This window comes from Paralichthys olivaceus, chromosome 8 (assembly GCF_024713975.1).
Source record: "Paralichthys olivaceus isolate ysfri-2021 chromosome 8, ASM2471397v2, whole genome shotgun sequence".
Classification (NCBI taxonomy): Eukaryota; Metazoa; Chordata; class Actinopteri; order Pleuronectiformes; family Paralichthyidae; genus Paralichthys; species Paralichthys olivaceus.
Window position 1 is genome coordinate 6,635,573 of NC_091100.1, and position 20,387 is coordinate 6,655,959.

The 20,387-nt window shown below is 40.3% G+C and overlaps 2 protein-coding genes across 6 annotated transcripts in view; both read left to right on the plus strand.

Annotated features, from left to right (window-relative positions):
• The first annotated feature begins 558 nt into the window (after positions 1 to 558).
• tmem154 (transmembrane protein 154) lies at positions 559 to 7,943 on the plus strand. Of its 4 annotated transcripts, XM_020101267.2 has the most exons (9): positions 559 to 1,115; positions 1,832 to 1,930; positions 2,679 to 2,738; positions 3,213 to 3,266; positions 3,513 to 3,695; positions 4,075 to 4,129; positions 4,245 to 4,321; positions 4,999 to 5,041; positions 6,870 to 7,943. In XM_020101267.2, the coding sequence occupies exons 1-8, from the start codon at positions 1,019 to 1,021 to the stop codon at positions 5,028 to 5,030; spliced, it is 657 nt and encodes a 218-aa protein (XP_019956826.2). In that variant the 5' UTR covers positions 559 to 1,018; the 3' UTR covers positions 5,031 to 5,041; positions 6,870 to 7,943. The 4 variants fall into 4 exon arrangements, with proteins under 4 accessions (XP_019956826.2, XP_019956829.2, XP_019956828.2 ...); XM_020101270.2 differs by lacking the exon at positions 3,213 to 3,266 and having other exon boundaries at positions 753 to 1,115; XM_020101269.2 differs by lacking the exon at positions 4,999 to 5,041 and having other exon boundaries at positions 763 to 1,115.
• A 3,205-nt stretch (positions 7,944 to 11,148) lies between these two features.
• The window catches only part of fbxw7 (F-box and WD repeat domain containing 7), a 98,671-nt gene continuing 89,432 nt past the window's right edge, over positions 11,149 to 20,387 (plus strand). Inside the window, exon 1 of one of the 2 annotated variants that reach the window (XM_020101236.2) lies at positions 11,149 to 11,647. The gene's annotated coding sequence lies outside the window, so the exon portion shown is untranslated. The remainder of the gene's footprint in view (positions 11,648 to 20,387) is intronic. The other variant, XM_069530025.1, reaches the window with a different exon arrangement.

Sequence of the window (20,387 nt, forward strand, 5' to 3'; positions counted from 1 at the left end):
CCTCAACATCAACACATCTGGACACACGCGGTTTCCACCGTCATCTGAAACGTAACCTTTAGAATAAAGTTGTACAAACGTAGTAAAACATGTAATATCTCCATCTGAGATCTAGCCGAGCGGTGGAGGGAGGAAGTCGCATAAATGCAAATACTAATGTGAAGTACACGTACCTCTAATGTGCACCAATGTATAGTATTTGAGTACATTTATGTCCACCATTGAGAAGAAGTGTATGAGTGGTTGATTTAAGAGATTTCTTTTCTGAATTAATAATAGTCAGAGACAGAGCGTCTGCAGATAAACTCTGACTATTATCAATTCAGAAAAGAAATCTCTTAAATCAACCGCTCAAGAAATACCAAGAAAACACTGTCGAGTCTTTCAAAGTAGGCCAACAGCCTTTGTCCATAGATAATCATAACAGCATGACCCTCCAATTCATCACCAGCATTTCACACACACACACACACGCACGCACACACACACACACACACACACACACACACACACACACACACACACACACACACACACACACTCACTGACTTACAGTAGGATCCAGCCTGAGTCGAGCAACAGACACAGATCATCAAACACTTCTACAGCCTTGGATTTATTTTAAGCATCAGCCAGACACACAAAAAACATTTTCTCCAGAGACAGACAGAGCAGAGCAGCTGGCTCTGGCTGAACTCATGCAAATTGTTTTTTTTTTTTTTTCTTCTTCTTCCTTTAAGTTTGTTCAGCTTGTCCCTCGCTCTGTCGGGCTGCATACCTCACCGGCAGGAATGTGATTGTGCTGCAGCTGAGGAGTCGTCAGACTTGTGGCTACAAGCACAAAGTCGATTGCATCACATCCGAGTGAGTTATCTGTGTGAGTCTGAGGGTGTGTGTACGTGTGTGTGTGTGAGTGAGGGTGTTTTTTTTTTTCTTCTACTTCCATTTAACATGTTAAGTCGAATCAGGAAGTGTGATGCAGTGACATTACAGAAGGCAGCAGGCGCACGATGGCACTATGTCTGCCTCTCGGCCTGCTAACATGAGAGGCCCCCGGGTGAAGACCCCTCTCCTCCTGCTGCTGCTGCTGGTATTGATCTCTCTGACTGGGACAGGTAAGATTTTCTTACTTTCTTTACCTTCTGGATTAAAACACAACAGCTCGCCACCTTCTCACCTCCTCGCTGCTTTCGTCAGGTTTTCTGACTTGGTTCCTGTGAGTTTAACATCTCGACTGAAAACATGTTTGGTTTAGAAGTTTTTTCTGATGTTTTGATGACAGCGGAAGCTGAAAGATTGAGCAACAAGGCTGGAACAACCAAATCACTCAACGCTTTTCTTCCTGTTCAGTTTAAACTTACTTCAATCCACTTGTTATCAAACCTCTTAAGAAGCTAAAACTTTCCTCTATTTCAGTTTAAACCTTAAAATCTAAAACTGATTACTTGTATTCATCTTTTTCCTCGTTTTGAATCTACTATCTTTTCTTAAGCAAGAGAACCATCACAAAACGATTGCTCAACATGTTGAATATCTCCACCTCCTCTTTTCGATCCACTGCGAACGGTTGAATATTGCAGCCGTTCTGATTTTTGTTGCAACTGTTTGAAATCATGCAGACGGAAGTCTGAAGTTCCTGTGTGATCTGAGAGTTCCTGTCCTCCGCTGTAGTTTTTTAAAAAGCAGGCAGATGGAACCTCTTTCAAAATAACAATACAATAGTTACTGTGTGTTTCACCTTTTAAAATATTCAGCCTTCAATCTTCTCCTGTAAGTTTCACCGCCCTTCACAGTGATGGGATCTAAAGTAATGAGAGGCGTTGCATTGCAGCTTTGTGTCAAACAGAAGATGACGATGCAGGACTGGAGGCCAACGCACCAGAAGAGCACACAGAAGACTTGGAACCGACTGTTACCACAGAGACCACAGGTGACACGTGTATCACAATGTATATAAATGAAATCAGAATATTAATGGGTTAGGTATGTGGCACCCTTGTTCCAGTTTCATCGAAAATGTAGAAGCTGGGAGGGAACAGGGCAGAATGAAAAGCACTGTTACAGTAAATACATTAAAAACACAGAACAGACAGATATTTAGAGGAACAAACAAACACAGATGAATTATGGAAAATGAAAACTGCACGTAAACAGCAATGATATTCTGTTCTATTTTTCAACATGAGATAGTGAAGATAAGACATGTTCTTGTTTCAACATGGCAGTGCCGTCATTTTCACAGTGAGATCCATAAAGAGACATGCCTGACTCGCTCAGAGCCACAGGGCTGTGGCCCGAGTTTTACAAACACTGTATTCATGAGTCCCAGTGGGGGATTCGTCATTCAGATTTTTCATGGGTTTTTTATATCCTGTCAACTGTTCATTTATAACCCCCCCCCCCACCACCACCACCACCACCAGAAGGAAAGAAGTCAAAATGCTTTTCTGAAGACGGAGAAATACTCACTCTTTTCTAGTGCTGGGAAATAAAACGTAAATCCCTTGATACTTGCTGAAATATGTCTTGAGAACTTATGATGTAAAAATATCATTACCCGTTGTTACCAATCACTTGGTCAGAGCCTGAGGTCTGTTGACTTATTCTGAGATCAGATATTTTCCAGATTTAAATCCATAAACTTTGAATCGTGATGATCTGCTTCTCCGTGTTCGCAGAGATTCCCACGGATTATGATGCACCTCCAGCACCAGACCCTTCATCCACAGATGATCAAGGTGAGTCCACAACACGTTTTTATTCCCTCCACCAGAGAGATTATGTTTTTCACCTCTGTCTGTTTCTTTGTGTGTGAGATTTTCAGGAAATTGTGGATGTAGTATGTGTCAAGGAGGAACCTCCATACTACTACTCAACATTTTCACCCTTTTTATTCAAACGTCTTTTATTATGACCTGTGGTCTGTTCTCTATCTATGAGTGCGTGCAATTTGGTGCCGCTTGACTAAATTCAAGGGGACTGTTGGGTGTGGTGGAGATATGTGCTCTACTGAGTGCCAGACTTTTTCTGTAAGGGTCCATCTACCCTCAGGAAGTGTATATTTAACAGGTGAATACATGCGTCTTTCAGTACAGATAAGTAAAAATATAAGATAACATTTAAATAATGAATAAAACTCATGGACGTCAGTCAGTACTAACTGAAAACGTTCAATAAAATAATTAAATTTTTTCAAATGTTGTTATTTCCAGTTACAGAGGACATATACAATGATGGCTCAGGAACCGATCACACCAAGTTTGACGGTATGTCAGATGAACATGAACATAGCCTGACGCACAAGCACAGACACACAGATTCCCTGTAAATGTTAAAATGATTTTCACACGTCACAAGAAAGGGGGACGGCCTTTGATTCTGCAGGAAGTACTGTAATGTAAAGAGCTTTGAGGCGTCATCCAGGCTAGAAAGGAGCTTTATGAAAACATTTTCCATGAAATCCTGGCTGGGTTGATGATGACTGACTGATCACCGCTGTGTTTCCCCTGCAGAAAGCACATCGGCAGGTATAGAGCTCTCCGGCATCACAGAGGATCCCACACCAGGAGACGACGCAGAAAATCTGGGTCCCATCATCATCGCCGTCCTCGTGGTGCTGGTGGTCGTGATCATCGGCGTGATAGTTTGTGGGATTTTCATCAGCCGCAAGTGGAACAGCAAAAAGAGAAACCAAGGTGTGTGTGTGGGATCATTTAAAGGGTCAGTTCACCCAAATCAGAAAAATATGGATGCATATTGTTTTGGTTTCGTAGATATTTAAGTGGCAGTGAATGTAATTCTGTGAAAACTTCTCAACCGCAAATATAATGGCGTGTGTGTATTATACTATCAAATGTCAGATCTTCCGTTAATGCCTTTAAAGGATCTAATTACCATACAACTCAAAACCTGTTATATTAGTATGGTAAGGTGGAAAATACTTTTAGTTTTTTAAAACTAATATTAAAAAAGAAACCTCAGCTATTGAATATCTGTTATTGATACAATAGTTTTAATATAGTAATTAGCTTTTGGAAATTTTAACAGTGACTGAAACATGTTCTCTGCTCACAGAGCTCAGAAAGGAAGATCCATATCTGGATGGATCCAGCACAGAGAAGGTGCCAATGTAAGTTTGAATAATTTTACATATTGGCCTGTTTACAGTTGCTGCTGGTGTCAAAAAAACGTAACCATGTTAGTTGACCTAGTTTCACTGACTCCTTCGATTTTTATTTTTTTAGGCCCATGTTTGAAGAAGACGTCCCCTCTGTACTGGAGCTGGAAATGGAAGAGTTCGACCAATGGATGGCAAAAGACAGTAGGTTTCTGTAAAATACAAAACCCAAGGAAGACTCATGCACCAGCAACTTTAACTTTATAAACTTTATTGTGGAATGTTAATTGGTTGGTTCGACCCCTTTTAAACAGTTGCATTGCATTGGGAGATGTTCCTAATATTTTGTCCATGACATTTAGAAATACCTGTAACTATCAACTATCAAGTCAACAACTTCCTCAAACAGTTTAAATAGAGTATAACTGTAAGTTGTTAGACTGCATTGGTTTTAGTTAGGTGTACCTAATAAATTGGCAAATTAGAGTGAGTTCTTTTCAGCCATAACGTGACTTGGTAGAGTTTATCCAGCAGAGGTCACTGTTCCTGTATACAAGGTATTTACTGAAGAAGAAGAGATACTTTATTGATCCCTCAAGGGGGGAAATTCTTTTTACACTCATTTTTATAAATGCAGTTTTAACCCACAACCCCACACACACACAAAGGGCTCATAGACATGCAAATATGGAGAGAGTTGGCAGAGTGAACACAGGGCCCAGTGTCACTGTTGAGCCTGATGGCAGTTTATAGCAGTTTGATAAATTCTGTTTCTCTCCTGTGAAAATTACTCTGCAGCCGTTCTCTGACATGAACGATCACATTAGTGAATGAATGAATTAATATTGATTTAGGTTTACCCCCATGTTTGCTTGTTTTAGGTGAAACAGCAGAGGACTCTAATCATGCATGATTCTAATTATGGTGAGAATAATTTACACTTCTTATGAAAACATCCTTTTCATCCACACTGTGTTTGCATTTCATTCTATTTGATTCATAGTTTGGCCAGAAGTGTTTGATTTCAAATATCAAAACCCAACTAAGTCATTTTTATTGGATTTATTTGATGAATAACTTTTTTATTATTTAAAAAATCCTGCAGGTGTGAATACATTCTTCTACAAATCAAATATATATGAATAAACTATGGTGTTAACATTGTGGTATTACAACTAACCTATTGCACGCAGCTTGTTACACAACAGTGCTAACGCAACACAGACCAACGGTGGACTGGTAATAAGAGACAGTTTCCTTCTTTCTGTTTGTTGTGATGCACCAGCTGGTTTCACTAGAGCTCTGACTGATGAACTGTGACCCTGTCGTCATTACACACAGAATTGTTTGAAAGCACGTACACATTAACATCTGTTAGTGATTGCACCAGGCACGCATGGAAGTGTGTCGCAACGAACTTAACCCTGGGATAGTCTGGAAGGGCTTGGAAGGAGAGGTCAAGGTCCATGAACTGTTGACCAACGTCCCACACACACACACACACACACACACGCACATAGGCACACACGCAGACTTTGGGTTTTATCTCCAATGCTGTGCAGGGGTTAGATGGTACCTTCTTTCAGCAGGGAGGCAGTGTGTGAACAGTGGGTTACACAAGACATGTCCGAACAGAAGTGAATGTGATGTTAGTGCAGCTGTGGTTGCAACATGTGATGCTGCTGCTGCTGCGGCAAGTGTGAAAATACACAGCAGCTTAATCACAATATCAAATTATAGAAAGAAAGAAAGAATACGATGATTTAGAAGCTGCCTAAAGTTTGTTTTAAGATACTTTGTGGAAGTTAAACCAAAACTGAGCTACTCTTACAAGAAAATGGATGTTTTATGGTGTTTAGGAAAATGAACCAAAGCAAAAAAATAAAAATACCACTCTGAAAAAAGTACACAATTGTCTTTTTTTTAAAGAGCAATTTGCAGGTTTGAGACACCTGAGAATGAACTTGTAGGTAAATGATGTAGACGAAATACTACACTAACATCTGGAGTTGTTTTTTTGAAAGAATTCTGCTTCTACGTCTAAAAACGATAAACCGGAAGTGCTTTAACATACAGGAGACGTGCCACATGAGATCGTGTCACATTAACAGATATGGATCCCGATGTTAGTTTGAAAGTGAAGAGGTTGAAATTGTACAAATACTGCACATACACACGAGTCCCTTGTAACATGAAAAACTAGGAGTTTTTCTGAAAAAGACCCAAATTAGAAATTCACTTTTTGAATGATGATTTTCAGACACAGTTAAAACTTTTACCACCGAGTTCAAAGCTGCTAGTTGCTTTGCTACAAATCTGCCTTTTTGTCAGTCAGGTACACTGACTTTGTAACGATGGACGATGTGACTGCTCTCTGAAAGTGAAGCCAAAACATTTTGATTTGAAGTTTAAGTCCTAAACCCTGCCTCCTCTATGTTAGTGGACGGGACAAGAGCCAAACTAAAAAGTCAAAAATTGAATTGACAGCTGAGACTGTGATTGGCTGAGCATGAACCCACTGCCGTGGCTCCGTGTACTGGTACAAGTTATCCAAATGTACAATACAGCGTATGTATCTGCTTTATTCTGGACAGTGGGAGGATGTGGAGGAACATCGTCTCTACACACATTGTCATCTTTACATACAGTCGACGATCAGTTTCAGTAAAATAAAAAGTGATACCACTCAGCAGAGTTTATAGAGAGCTGTCCTCTTTACGTGTCTGTGACTGTCTCCTCTTTTTGCCTCCAGGTTAAAGAGATGCTCTCCCACCAAACAAGGACACACAGTCGTCAGTGCAGCTTTGGCAACTTGGATGTTCTGACCTTTCTACAACAATCCAGCAACATTTTCTCACTACAGGAGTTGATTTAACTGCCTGGAAACATCATCATGAGACTTTGGGGACACTCACAATCATGACTTTTGTTTTGAAAGCAAAACCTTCAGCAAGAAAGATTAATCTCATCGTCTGCGGTGGAGAGCAACGTGCAACAGTTGGACCTTCTTGTGTTAAACAGTGGCTCTTTTTTCATGTCAGTGATCGGTGTTTTGCCATCATGCATTTCTTCTGCTGTGCTTTGCCTGTTTTTATTGTTTATTGTACTACAGCAGGGAAATGAAACGCATTTTCTGTCTCGTAGAATCAGTTCCAAAAACTGTCCCCAGCTGATTCACACTGTTAAAGAGCATGCGTCCGTCTTCAAGCCCAGCAAGTCAACACTCCTCGTCACCCCACACACAGACACGACTGCTCTCACTGGCTGCTGATGGCTTATCTGCGGCTCACAGCCTCTTTATTGTGTTACACTGCGTGACTCCCTGCAGCTGCAGGTCTTTTAAGGGGAAATATCCTGTTGATGATTGTAGGCATGCATGACAGAGAGGGCCACTCCTTCTTCATGCCTGTGCAGAGTTGGTTCCCAGAATGAGTTTTATGGGGAATGAGTTTTTAGTGAGACGCTGATTGAGATCTCAGAGTGTGAAATCAGACGCCTTCTGTGTTTGAGTCTTTTTGATAAATCTCTGGATTAGCTTTCCAAAAGCTGCTACTGATAAGATTTTGATCTCACCATAGAATCAGACTGAATACATATAATGTCTCTACAGTTGCTCTAAGATTTTTTTGTCCCCAGTCGTTACACTGATCTAAATGTGAGTACAAGTGTCTGTGAGGATTTTGCAGAACCTTGCATTGTAAATATGGGAATACAGAAAACCAGAGGATATTATTTTCACGGAGTGCCTTCTGTAAATATTTCATATGAGGCTGTAGTGGGTTTTTTTGTTTGCTGATGAAGCTTTGAATAAAATTTCAAAGTCAAATGTGTTGACGTCTGTCACTCCACCACTTTTCTGAAATATTTAAAAACATATTTGCCTGGTTGCTGTGTTATTTTGTTCAGGCATTCATGCCCCTTTGATGACATACGCGAATGACTGATTTCACAATGCTGAACAAAGACCACACATTAGTTTCAACTATTTCAGAAATTTCCGTTGCAACATCAAATTACAACCAAAACCAAACACAGTGGAAGCTGCGGGGGAGACCACTGTTTCTTGACCTTGATGGAAAAAGTCACGAGGTCAAGGAAAGGTGTGAAGGAGGACCTGTAAGGAGTTAGGAAAGGAGAAAATTGGACTCATGCCACCATGAATATTGTGCAGCCAGACCATGAAGTGAATCTACCTGACCACCAAGCTCCTCCTATCAGGCTCATGCAGGGAGAGGCTCTCAGGGGGTCGTCACACTGGTTATCATTTATTTCCTCCAGTGCCACCAGAAGATTTTGAGCAAAAAGTCAAACTTGGTAACATGTTCTCAAATTTGGTTCAGATGGGATGAATCCTTGTGGCTGTGATGATCTTTTCATGAAGGTTTTGTTGAATGTGTGCGAAGGCAGCAAACTGCGACAGATACCAGCCAAACTGGTTTAAATGTAAATCCATCAGTGAAACAAACAACTTTGGCAAACGCTAAGTAACAGGAAATGCACTGACTCATGCAATCTGAGCCTATAACATGAGACACGTGTGTTGAATCCATCATAGGCATGTTGGCCATTGTAAACGGAAATGATGTGATGTTATTCCTCTGGTCACGTTCATATTTCCAGTGACCGCTCTCTGAATCTACCAGGCTTTATTGACTGAATCGCTGTCTTCCCAGCGGGCATTGCTGTCACACTCTATCAGTTTCACAGGCCGCTAGCAGCCCTGTTTGTTTGTCTTCAGAGCATCGTACGTCTGTCCCAATCATCACATTTAGTCATTCTTGGGCAATCTTTGAATTGGAAACACGTAATACACCAGAGGATCTGTGTGTGTGTGTGTGTATGTGTGAGAGCGAGAGAGTGTGTGTGTTGGTGCCATAATGACAGACTTCCCAATTGTTGTGAGTTTGATTCTCTCTCTAGTTGTGATGAGCAATTTAGAAGCGTGTGAAACTTTTCCCTGCCTCTTACGAAAGATTGGCACTCGCACCGGTTGTTAAACATTTGATACTAGAGCTACTGGAATTCATCTTCTCTGCATTTCAAGGAGGTCTTTTAAGAAGTTATTAATAACAATTTATTCTTATTATTTTTAAAGGCACACTCTAAATCATGCTGCTTCACTCTAAGAAAAGTGTTTCCCTGACGTGCATCATGTATGTTCTCAAGTCATCTAAAGTTTTAGCTAAAAATCTACATATTAAATTCAATCAACTTTAAATTAACAAACTCATATTTTCTTTTAGAGAAAATTAGTTTGTTCCATTTTAACATGTAAATACCAATATATTTTATACTTGGTGCTTTGATTACTTTCCGGTCAAGAGATTTTTCTGTTTAACATATTTTAATTCCCACTTGAGTGGATGACACAAAACAGCTATAAGCAACCAGGAGGTTTAAAGAACCCAAATCACCTTTTAGGAAAACCATTGGTCATTAAACTGGTATATATGAATAAAACATACAAACAAATAAAAAAAGATTGAAAAAAAGAGTTGAGTCATGGAAAAAAATCCAAATTTATTAATCTGTGAGCTTTTGTAAATATGAAGATATGATCTCTATGGCTCCAGCCCTGACATCAACACACACAACTCTCAGATACATCCAGTATATTTATCCAGTTTACTTTTAGTCTTCAGTTTCACAGAGAAAACAATTGAAACAGCCGGTCGAGAAATCACACTTACAGATAATTTCAGACAAGGGTTCGGATTTTTGCGCAGCGTCACTTTCAGCAGCAATTTCCATAAACACACACACAGCCACAGCTGCTTTCAACCCGGTTCTGTGAGTGCATTTAATAACAAAGTGAGGGTGTTTATAGTCACCCTTTGTTTGCAGGGTCTGCTTTTCAGTTTTCATTGACTGGGTGCCAGCCTCAATTCCACACCTCCCAGGATCACATGTATGGTGCTTGGTGATATCTCAGGGTTTCAGACTTTCCCTGGAGGATCCAGATACAGGGCATGAAAATCACTGTGAGCCAAAGCTAACCATAGCTGGCACAGTAGGAGTGACATCATCATCATCATCATCAGCAGCAGCAGCAGCAGCAGCAGGTCACTACTCCACCATTCCTTTCTTTTTACCTTTCCTTCTTATTTTTTTCTGTGGGTAAATATGACTCAATATGCTGAAAAGAATTATGGTTGTTTTTTTTTACTGGCAGGATCTTCGCTCAGGAGTGCACCCCTGTTATTATAAAAAATGTTTCCCTCTAATTTTTATTGACAAAAATATATTTGTAGTTTCCATTTATCATTATAAACAGTTAAACGTGTGAATGGAGATGGAAGACGTCACTGATAAGGTCTACATTTAAAAAAAATCATTATGTATGTATCAATCATTTATATGTTGCATTATATCTGTGAGGCATAGTTTGGCTTATATAAAACACTGAAATGTACAAATATAAATAAAGCATTATAAGCATATGAGCATTGGAGGGAGTATCCAGTTTGTTATAAGAACACAACTATCAGAGTTTAAAATGCTTTTGCATTCAAAATCATATTATGGAGAAAGTTCAGAAACTTAAACAGCTCAATGAACTTAAAGAACCTAAAGTGCTCATTGGGCAGAGAATCCACACTTGTGATACTTATTACAACAGGTCAGACTGTTGTTGCATCATTTCCCTCATTCTGATGTTGGATGTGAACATGATCTGAGCTCTTGACCTGCAGGTGCATGACTTTATATGATTTTGAGTTTTTTCTCCTTTTTAAGGAGGGACAGATTATATGAAGTTATAGTTTCCTCTGCTCCTTTTCATTCTAGATCTGAGATTCTGTGTTTGCATTTAAATAGTTTAGTTTGGTGGATGAATGAAATAAACCAAAAATTTAAATACATGAAAATAACAAATAATAATTATTAATATACAATAACTCAACAAATAGTCGGTCTATGCAATTAATTTCTCTAAAATGTTTTTTATCATATTTATTTCAGTTTCATTCTCTCAATACACCTGGGCGCATGTTTGAGCGTCACATTTGAGCGCCCACTCGCAAACAAAACCCTGTCGTCATCAAGCTGCGACACGAGTCGGTGGAGAGTCGGTCAGGAGACGAGCGGAGCTGGCGGGTGTCGAGCAGCCTGTGAACGGCACAAATCTGGTCTCTGTGGATGTGTTCCCCCGGTGGTAATGGTCGGAGGTCACCACGCGTTTCCCAGTAAAGGACCGGAGTCACAGGACGGACGGACACCGGCGTCAGTTTCACGGAGCGGCTCACGCTAGCTCTACTTTATGTTTTCAGCTGCTAGCCCGTTAGCATTACCCGAACTGGGCTCGCAGAGGCTAGTTAGCAGAGGTTGCTAACACTGTAGCTTGGTTGCAACCCGGTGCGAGCGCTCGCCGCTGCAGGGAGGGAACCGAGAGACGAGGCAGGAGTGTGTTGTATCCCACCGGAGCCCCCCAGTGTTAGCCCCATTTAGCTCAATACAGGTTTGGATACACGACCCAGAGGAGCCCTCGCCTCGGGGAGGCCCGCCACCCCGGTCCTGCTTCACATCTCCAAGGTAAACACAGAGTAAAACAGGGGGTAACATCATAAGCTTGAAACATCACAGATCAGTGGACTTGTGGGAATTGGGCCTAGCATTAGCCAGCTAGCACGTAGCTCGTTGGCTAGCCGAGTTAGCATTGCTAACGCTGATGTGGAGCTGGTTGCACGATGTGTGAAGAAGTTGAAGTCGGCTCTTTTAAATGTCTTTAGCCGAACGCGTCCCGTGCTAATGTTCGTCTGCGTGAATTAAAACGTGCGCGGTTTGTTTACCCGGATCCGATCACTGAGATTTGTAACAGCGAGCCCTTTAAAACTTACTCCACAAACTCGACCACAAGCTACAGAGCGTTAGCAGTTCAACGTGCACGAAATATTTAGATTTAAAACAAAAAGACTTGTGTTTCTGTTTGGCCACAGTTCGGGAAATTAAAGTCCAGGCGCGAGTTAGCAAGTGAATTGTCCTCAGTTCCCACTGTTCGGTGCACAGAGGCTCGTGTGCGAGGTGGCCCCATGTAAAGTTAATTTGTGTCTCAGTTCTTCTATAGCTCCAGAATAAAATAGAATCACCACTGCTTGTGTGCTGTCGAAAGACTTGACAATCAGGAAAACAACCTGATTTAGCAACGTTTTCCTTGTCTGCAAATAGTAAGCTTTGTTCTAGTTGAAGAAGCATTTGGATTGACCACTTTAGTAAGCACACACTGTTGAAACTAATGCCACAGCACTAAAAAACCCACCTTCCCCATATTGAAGGCTTTCTGCCTGTGGTGGTGTTGGTTGTATTGTTTTACTGGGGGGGGGAGTCTCATTATTCTGCTTTTACTGATTTGAATCAAATGGTCACTGACTTTATATGATGTGTTTAGCGTGTGCTGTCCTGTTAGCCTGGAAGTCAGTTGAATATAACATAAATTCAACACATTTCTCTAACGTGGTGTTAAACCCAGGTAAGGTGGAGGGTGATGAAGGAAGGTCGGACGACATACTTTGCCACAAAGTGTGTCACTTCAAGCTATATCACTGTTTGTAATGGATTTTCGACTTTGGTGCTTGTTTCCTCTCATGGAGAACACAACTGCTTCTCCATCGTATTGTTTGTTAATGACACTTGACCTCTCAGGTTTGAGTTTGGTCTAAAGGAGACAGTGATCCACAGAATCCACCCATTTACACACGGGCAATAGACAGATACTTTTCAATTTACTTATCAAATTACAAATACAGCTACACTTTGCTCTTTCAAAATAGCTTTTGGTGGCAGTTGTGTATAAAATAGTCTGCACAGTTTGTAACCTTTACAAGATATGTGTGCTGCACTTTGTTGAAGTTTGAAATGATGGTTTCTATCGGCTCTGAGAATGCACTTTACTTAAAGATAATAAGAAACTAGTGGTGACTATTCATCAAAATGAAAAAGGGTTTAATACATAGACTATAATTGTTATTGCTTAATGTCAACTCTTATTCTGACTCTTACAAGGTGCAATTTATGTATTTTATGTCCTTAGAGGAGATAATAAAAGAAATTGGTTCAGTCACTGAAAATGAGTTGTTTTATTTGATTTAAAGTCATTGGAGAAGATCCACTTTGTTTTCTGGCATTCAGTTTGTTCAGTTTAGCTTCTTGTTTCACAGTTGGCTTGATAAACCTTTTAATGTTTTTAAAGCTCATCTATCATCTTGAAGGCCTGTGAACCTTCATAATAAGATCATGCAGCAGTAGTAGGGCTTTTAAGTGACCACAACTGATTTCTGTTGAAAGAAAACCTTCTGGAGTAAACCCAATTTAAAGTTTGAGGACCGTTGCTGCGGTGATGTGGAATATTAACACATTCGTTAATCTGCGCTGCATTTCATGTCAACATGTCGCACTGTTGTTCTGGACAGGGGCCAGTCATTGATAACCTTGCATCCTGTCACAGATTTTACAACCAATTGATTCAGCTCTGATGATTTCACACTTTAAAAAGAAAAACATTTCAAAGTTCCAGATTTCCACGTGATTTCTTATGAGAAAGGAAACTGAACGTCTTGGTCTGTTGTCTGGACAAAGGAGACACGATGAAAGATGTACATGGTGAGGGACTGGTGATTACAGATGTGAGCTCAGCTGTTACCCATGATGCCGCAGCCATTTAAAAAGCCAGGCTGTAGAACAGATGAGCTAGATAAATAATATGCAGGTATGGACATTTTGTATATGAGGATGTTCATTTAGTGGTTTCTAATATATAAGACGTCTTGGTCGCTTGTCGGAAATCGTTCTGGATTTATAAAACACAAGAGGCAGTTTACCACCCACACACTGAGCAGCTACAGTTGATGCTGCAATTAATGTAGAGTGAGACATGCTCCTCCATCTCTATGGTTGAGGCATAATAATCGGTCGAGTGCGACAAAACAAGTATAAAAATTTCTCCAACACTGAGACAAGAATGGCACCGTTTCAGTTCACATGGATCCGTGTGATGAAATACTGTTTTCTGGCTGTGATTATTGCTGCAAGGCCTCGGAGACTGAGAGATGAGGGGTATCCTGGACTTTGTTTGCAGAAAGCTTCACATTCCCACAGTCCTGGCTGTTGCTGTTTTACTGACCCTGAGGCCTTCCCAAAACCATTCTCACATGGACAGTGAGATTTCCTGGCTTTGAAGCGCGTATTGACAAAATATGACGGGAGTCAAAGTGAGACATGTTATTAAGCATGTAAATAGTTGGCAGCGTCCAGGTGGTGTACATTCTTACAGACAAGACTAGTCTTAGTGGCTCTAGACTGAACTTGATTTAAGTACAATTTTTTACCTACTTGCTTTATTGAGACTAATAGTTGCTGATGAACACTATTTCACAAACGTATTTCGTGGAGCTGCGCTGCAGGCAACCTCATTATTCCTCTGAATTTTAACCCTGTTAGGAAGCATATCACTCAATCTTGTGTTATTGGAGAATTGCGGAAACTGCAGCCATGTTGGGTTTATCCTGTGTTTTAGATTTAAAATGCTGTGGACCTCGTCACTGCTAACTTCACGTCAGGACTGGGGGGGTGGCTGATATAGTCAAAGACTCAAAGAGGTGGAAATTTACTCCTGGATACAAAAACAAAGACATGAAACATGAACCAGGAGGAGGAAGGGAGGACGAATATAAAGTTTTAGGAAACATAACATCATCAAGGAGGACAGAAATGATTAAGCCCTTTAAGGAATTCAAATATTACAACACATGGCAGAGCTTTTGTTTTCTCACCTTTCTCAAGCTCTCTCAAATTCTCCTTAATGTTTTTTTCTCATCTCAGCCAACTCGCAGCAGCAAAAACAACAGGAGCCCACACAGATTAAGTAGCTAAGCAGGCAATGACGTACTGATTACTTTGCATATTAAACGTTTACATTAGTTTAAAATCAGTGTCCTGGTGTTGGATGTAACAGAGAGTAATGAGGAGACCCTCATTACTTCTTTAACTAACTCTGAGTAATTTAACTCTGGATAATCTCCTGAAATGATCCAGAGGGGCTGTATTTGAGAATGCAAATATCCAAGTCATTTGCTGCAGACATTGTTCTGAGTTGTTCTAGTAAGAACTGTAGAAAATGTCCATGCGAGCCTGTGTGAGAATAAGGCAGAATATTGTTGAGAACTCACAGCAAACAAGTGGGTGTGTTGATGTTTCGAACACACGATGGATGCAAAACTGAAATAGAAGAAGCCAACAAACATGTCAACCCGGAAAGAGCTTTTAGTGATGAGGTTTGATGCTGGTGACTATGTGCTGTAAACAAAAACATGTGATCTCCACAGCAGAATTCACTGCTCTGCCCACATCCCACCCCTCACCTGAACACAGGAGATTTCCCCGTTTTTCAGAACACGTCTGACTCGGACAACCTCTGACTGCATTGTTCATGTGTGAAAGGACGAAAATGGGAAAATGTGCGGACATTTCCATGTCTGAAAACTGTGTAAGAGTAACCTGATGTGTCAGATGCAAAGCCTGAACCATTTGAATAGCCTTCAGTGGAAAACTGTTTAGACACAGGTGCTTTCAGAAAATACTTGGCAGCTGACTGGATAAACTATCATCGATCCCAATCTCAGAGCAAAACACCTTCACCACAGAGAAAAGCCTTCAGTGTTTTTCAGTTCTGATATAACTGATGTTATTGCAAGAACTACACTAACCTCTTTAGTAGCCGCCTGTATTGTTGATGATCACTCCCTCTGTGCTGATTGGTCAGAACCACTGTGGTTCATCCACAAGTGAAAAGCTTTCAGCCCAGTGACATAGATTCTCAGCTGCCTCTCAAGGTTGAGAGATGCAGTAAAATAACATACCTGTTATTCTGCTTCATGGCCTGGTATCGGATCTGTGGTCGGGTGCCAGTCTGCATGACATTTCCTGATGCAGCTGTTGCATGCCACATGAATGTAAAACACGCTAACATTAGTTTTTACACTATGTGTGAGCATTCTGGCTTAATCTCACATAAGTCAATATGAAACAGTGGGAGGTTCGGATACTTGCCATTTTAAAATTAGAACAATAGAGTTAACATTGCAACCATATATAGCCTGTGGTCTTTATCACTGAAGTACTGTGCAGGTACGTGGGTTCGAGGTTTAATATTAGAAGGAAACTGGTTGGAAACTTGAATTGAAGATTTCAGGTATTAGTCAGATAAAGTTGTTAGTGTTTTAATTGAGAGGGCTTTTTGTGTAAGTTAAAATCTGCCTCTCTTAACATGTTCATTAACTCCAACGCCACTAGCATTTCTCCTGTGTAACTGCAGTGTGAGTACCTACGCTGTTGCTTCGAGGCAGAAGCATGAATTGGGCTTTTGAAGTGATGACAGATCTGGTTTGACTTGAGCCAGTGTCAGATGTGTCTTGAAGGTGGAACATGTAGGACACCCCCTTAGTGCATTGGTAAGCTATTCCAATATTTACTTCTCTCTACTGACAGTATAGTTTGTCCAAATGTGAAACACCTATCACAACCATTCATCTAAAGGTGTTTGCACGAGCTAATGAAAACAATATACATAAAACAAGCATAATTAGACTCAATAGATTGTATTTGTCCATGTCATTACAATTTTTAAAAATCTTTTTGTGGATTTCTTGGAAAGGATTTCATTCAATATGTAAGCGACAAGCTGGTAAAAAGATACTCAACGTGTGAAGGAAAAGTAATGCAAAACATCGCGGCAGTATGTAGCACCATAGTCATGAAAAACTTTTTTTTACAAGGAGGTAATGTTTTTAGCAGACAGGTTTTAGTTTTCCAGCAGGATTACACAGAACCTACTGAATGGATTTCCATGAAACTTGGTGGAAGCATGGGCCATGGGCCAAGAAAGAACCCACTAAACTTTGTATACAAACAAAGGGGCAGTTTCTTTAACAAGATGGGGTGTTTTTGACCTTTTCACCAAATTCGCAGGGAATAATTCATGGATCTTGATAAATCAGGCATATTAAGGGGACTGATGTCTGAGTGTGTGCAATTTGGTGCAGCTTGATTGAATTAAAGCGGACTGTTGGGCCTTGGTGGAAGTATGTGCTCTACTGACTTTGTTTGTTTTTATTGCATTCTTTTATCTGTAGATGTTCTTCAATCATATGAATAGAATAGAATCTACTATCATATAATAGTAGATTCTATTCTTAGCTTCCTCTTTTAAATTCTCTCTTAACAAGTTTGAATTCACTCAGAGGTTTTACTGTCTGACAGTACAGTGGAGCGTAGGCGGATTCTGCTGTTGTGAATGGCCCTCTGCTCTCTATCTGTGAGGCACAAGGAGCATGTTAATAATTCAGTGCTGTGCCGTGCAGCTCTGAGTTGGTTAATGAACACAGAGGAATCTCTCAGGGATACGTTGTGACATGAATTATAGGGTGAACGCTGGGAGACTTAGTGCAGGGACAAGAGAAAGTGTGATAAAAAAGGTCATAATCCAAAATTATGATATTGTGGAAGACGAGCAGAGATGCAGAAAAGAGAATGTAGGAGTATTTCCTTATCCTGTCCTAGAAGGACACTTTCTCTGTTTGGTTCTGCTCCACCGCTGAACAAGCACAATTTTAAGCTGTTCCAGTACCTTTTGCTCATTATGTTTATAGGGGACATGTAATGGGACAGTGTTTTTGCAGAGAGCAGACCTTGCCTTGTCAGCCAGTCTCTTTCTCCCCCTTGTAAATACGTGTCGTGTTCACTTTCCTGTAATTAAACTAGAGCAGTAGGTTGTACATAAACACACATTCACATTATAGGCAGAAGAGCATAGAGACTAGGGGATGTAATTGTTTACAAATGTGTTTTTAGAAGCAACAAAGTAAGTCAAAGAAGTTAATCTCGTCGTTTTGAAATATTGTGGCTATATCTCCTGATATTGTCTTGATTCCTCAAATTAATCTCCATCATTTTGGGGAATGCACTTACTCACTTATTGCTTAGCAAGAGTTGGATCTTGGACCTCACTTTAATTTCTGTTTGCTGAATATGAAGCTATAGCTGCATAGCTTAGTTTGACTTAGCACAAGGACTGGAAACAAACTGAATCAGCTAGCCTAGCTCTGAACCACAAATGAACAGGTTTTATCTTGTTTGTTTTAATGCATGCATTAAGCATTTGTTTTTGTTATAATGAAAAAAATCAGTATTTAATATATCCGACCTGCAACTAATGATCATTTGCATGGTAACCATCTGGCAATAATTGTTTTTTCTGATAACCGTTTGGCTTTGAAAATTAAATTGTCAAAGCAGAAAAATAGCATTTGGCATTCTTTCACTATTTGCTTGAAAATCACTTAGTGCAGATTTCCGATTTTCTTTGTTGCTTGTGATCTTCAGCAAAATGACTGATGGTTGACGTACTTCTCTTTTCTCATCTCATATCAGTTTTTAGAAAACATGATTTGCTTCCCTAATACCTTCAGACTGTCACGCTGGTCTAGAAGAGTTAAAAGTAGTTCCTAATTTCACAGCCATCCTCAGGCATTGGTGTGATTTCCTATCACAGACTGCATGTAAGGCTTTCAGCTCAAACCTGCTCCATCTTACCTCAACACAAATGCATCTCTTCACTGCCACCCACAACTCATTCCCTCTTAGATTCCCACCAGTCCCTCTCTGAGGCTGCAGCGGAGGTGCAGGATGAAAAAGGAGGCCTCTCCCAGCAGTGGTCCTGTTGGCATGGAAACGGCTGTCCTTGTGAATGAAGGCTTCTCTAACAGGCCTGGTTAGGGGTCTCCCACTGTCTCATGGCCCAAGAGGACATTGTTAGAAATCTCACAGGCAAACCTCAAGTCTGTTCACTAACCCCAGATTTATATTCTACTGGTTTGTCACTTTGTTGGTTTCTACCACTTCTTGTCTGAGGGTAGTTATAAAACAATATTGTGTGATTGTATCACTGCGGAGCGTAAATTTAGCTTGCACACTTTGTGATCACCAGAGTGCTCTTATTCATCAGCTGTTTCACACTAAATATAGCGGCATTGAGGACCTAAGGTTTAGAGAAGTGGACATTCAGTTCAGGCTCTCACAGCATTTCCCTGAACTGGCCCCATGGCGAGGTTGATTAAAAAAAATCTCACTAAGCTTTTACGCCTCCAGGCTGTCTTCTCATATTTTACCCAATGCTCTTATCACAATTTCACAAAAGGTTTGTGCATATATTCAAAAACTCTTAAATGGAAAGTAAGCTTCCTGCTTTTTATCTTTATGAAATTTGTCTGATTAAGGTCTGAGGACTGAGATGTTAAGTGAATCCAAATGATGGCTACATGGCACCATAGGTATACAGCAGGCTGACCAACACTGTAGGACAAAAGCCATTGCATGTTTCTTGTGATGTGCATATTTTTCCTATTAGTGTGGACCCAAATACTGTTTGGAATATTTTTCCAGTATACCGATCAGGGACTGTGGAGAATTCTTTGTTGATTGGTCAACCAATCTGTGGTTTTCCAGGCTAAAAATATTTTTTTTACCATTTCTGAAAAAAATGATAACCACATCTCTATGGGATATCCATTTCCACAAATATGATCCTGTCTTAAGCAAACATTTGATTCTGAGAGATTCCTTCTTATGAGTAGATTGAGTAGTGGATGGACAGTCACAGTGAAGCAGATTTCTTTGTTGGTAGCAAGCCGTTGAATAATCACAAATTATGACCAGATCTGAATTGCATTTGATTATCTGTTGGACTTAAAAGAAAGAAATGTATCAAAGATATCTTGAATTCTTAAAACTAGACAACACTTGGCTTCTACAGTCACAATCCATTATCCAAATATTCTAGTAGTCCTAGTATTTCTGATTCTGCCAATGCAATAAACCAGATCACAGGTCTAAATGAGTTCCAGATGAGATCCCTTGAAGGAAAGCCTGCAAGTCTCTGTGGACAAGGATGGAGAGACCCTGACCTAATTCTTAATTTACAAATTTAAAAAAAGTCACTGTAGCATGCTGTCCCTGTCTGGTCCCTGTCACGCAGGCAGAAACAGTTGGCAAACACTTCATTGTCTGGCCTTTCATATTGTTTCCCAAAATTTGTTGAGACGACTAAATGTGATTAATGATGCCACTGACTGCACGGTTGTGAAATAATGATAGGCCCGTCTTTTGATGGGAAAGTATAATAATACAGTTTACAGAGCAAAACCAACCTAACAATTTTTGGCAATTAAGTCTCAAACTCTGTAATTAGTCTGTTTGAAGATTCAATATGTTCTATTAAGTGAAA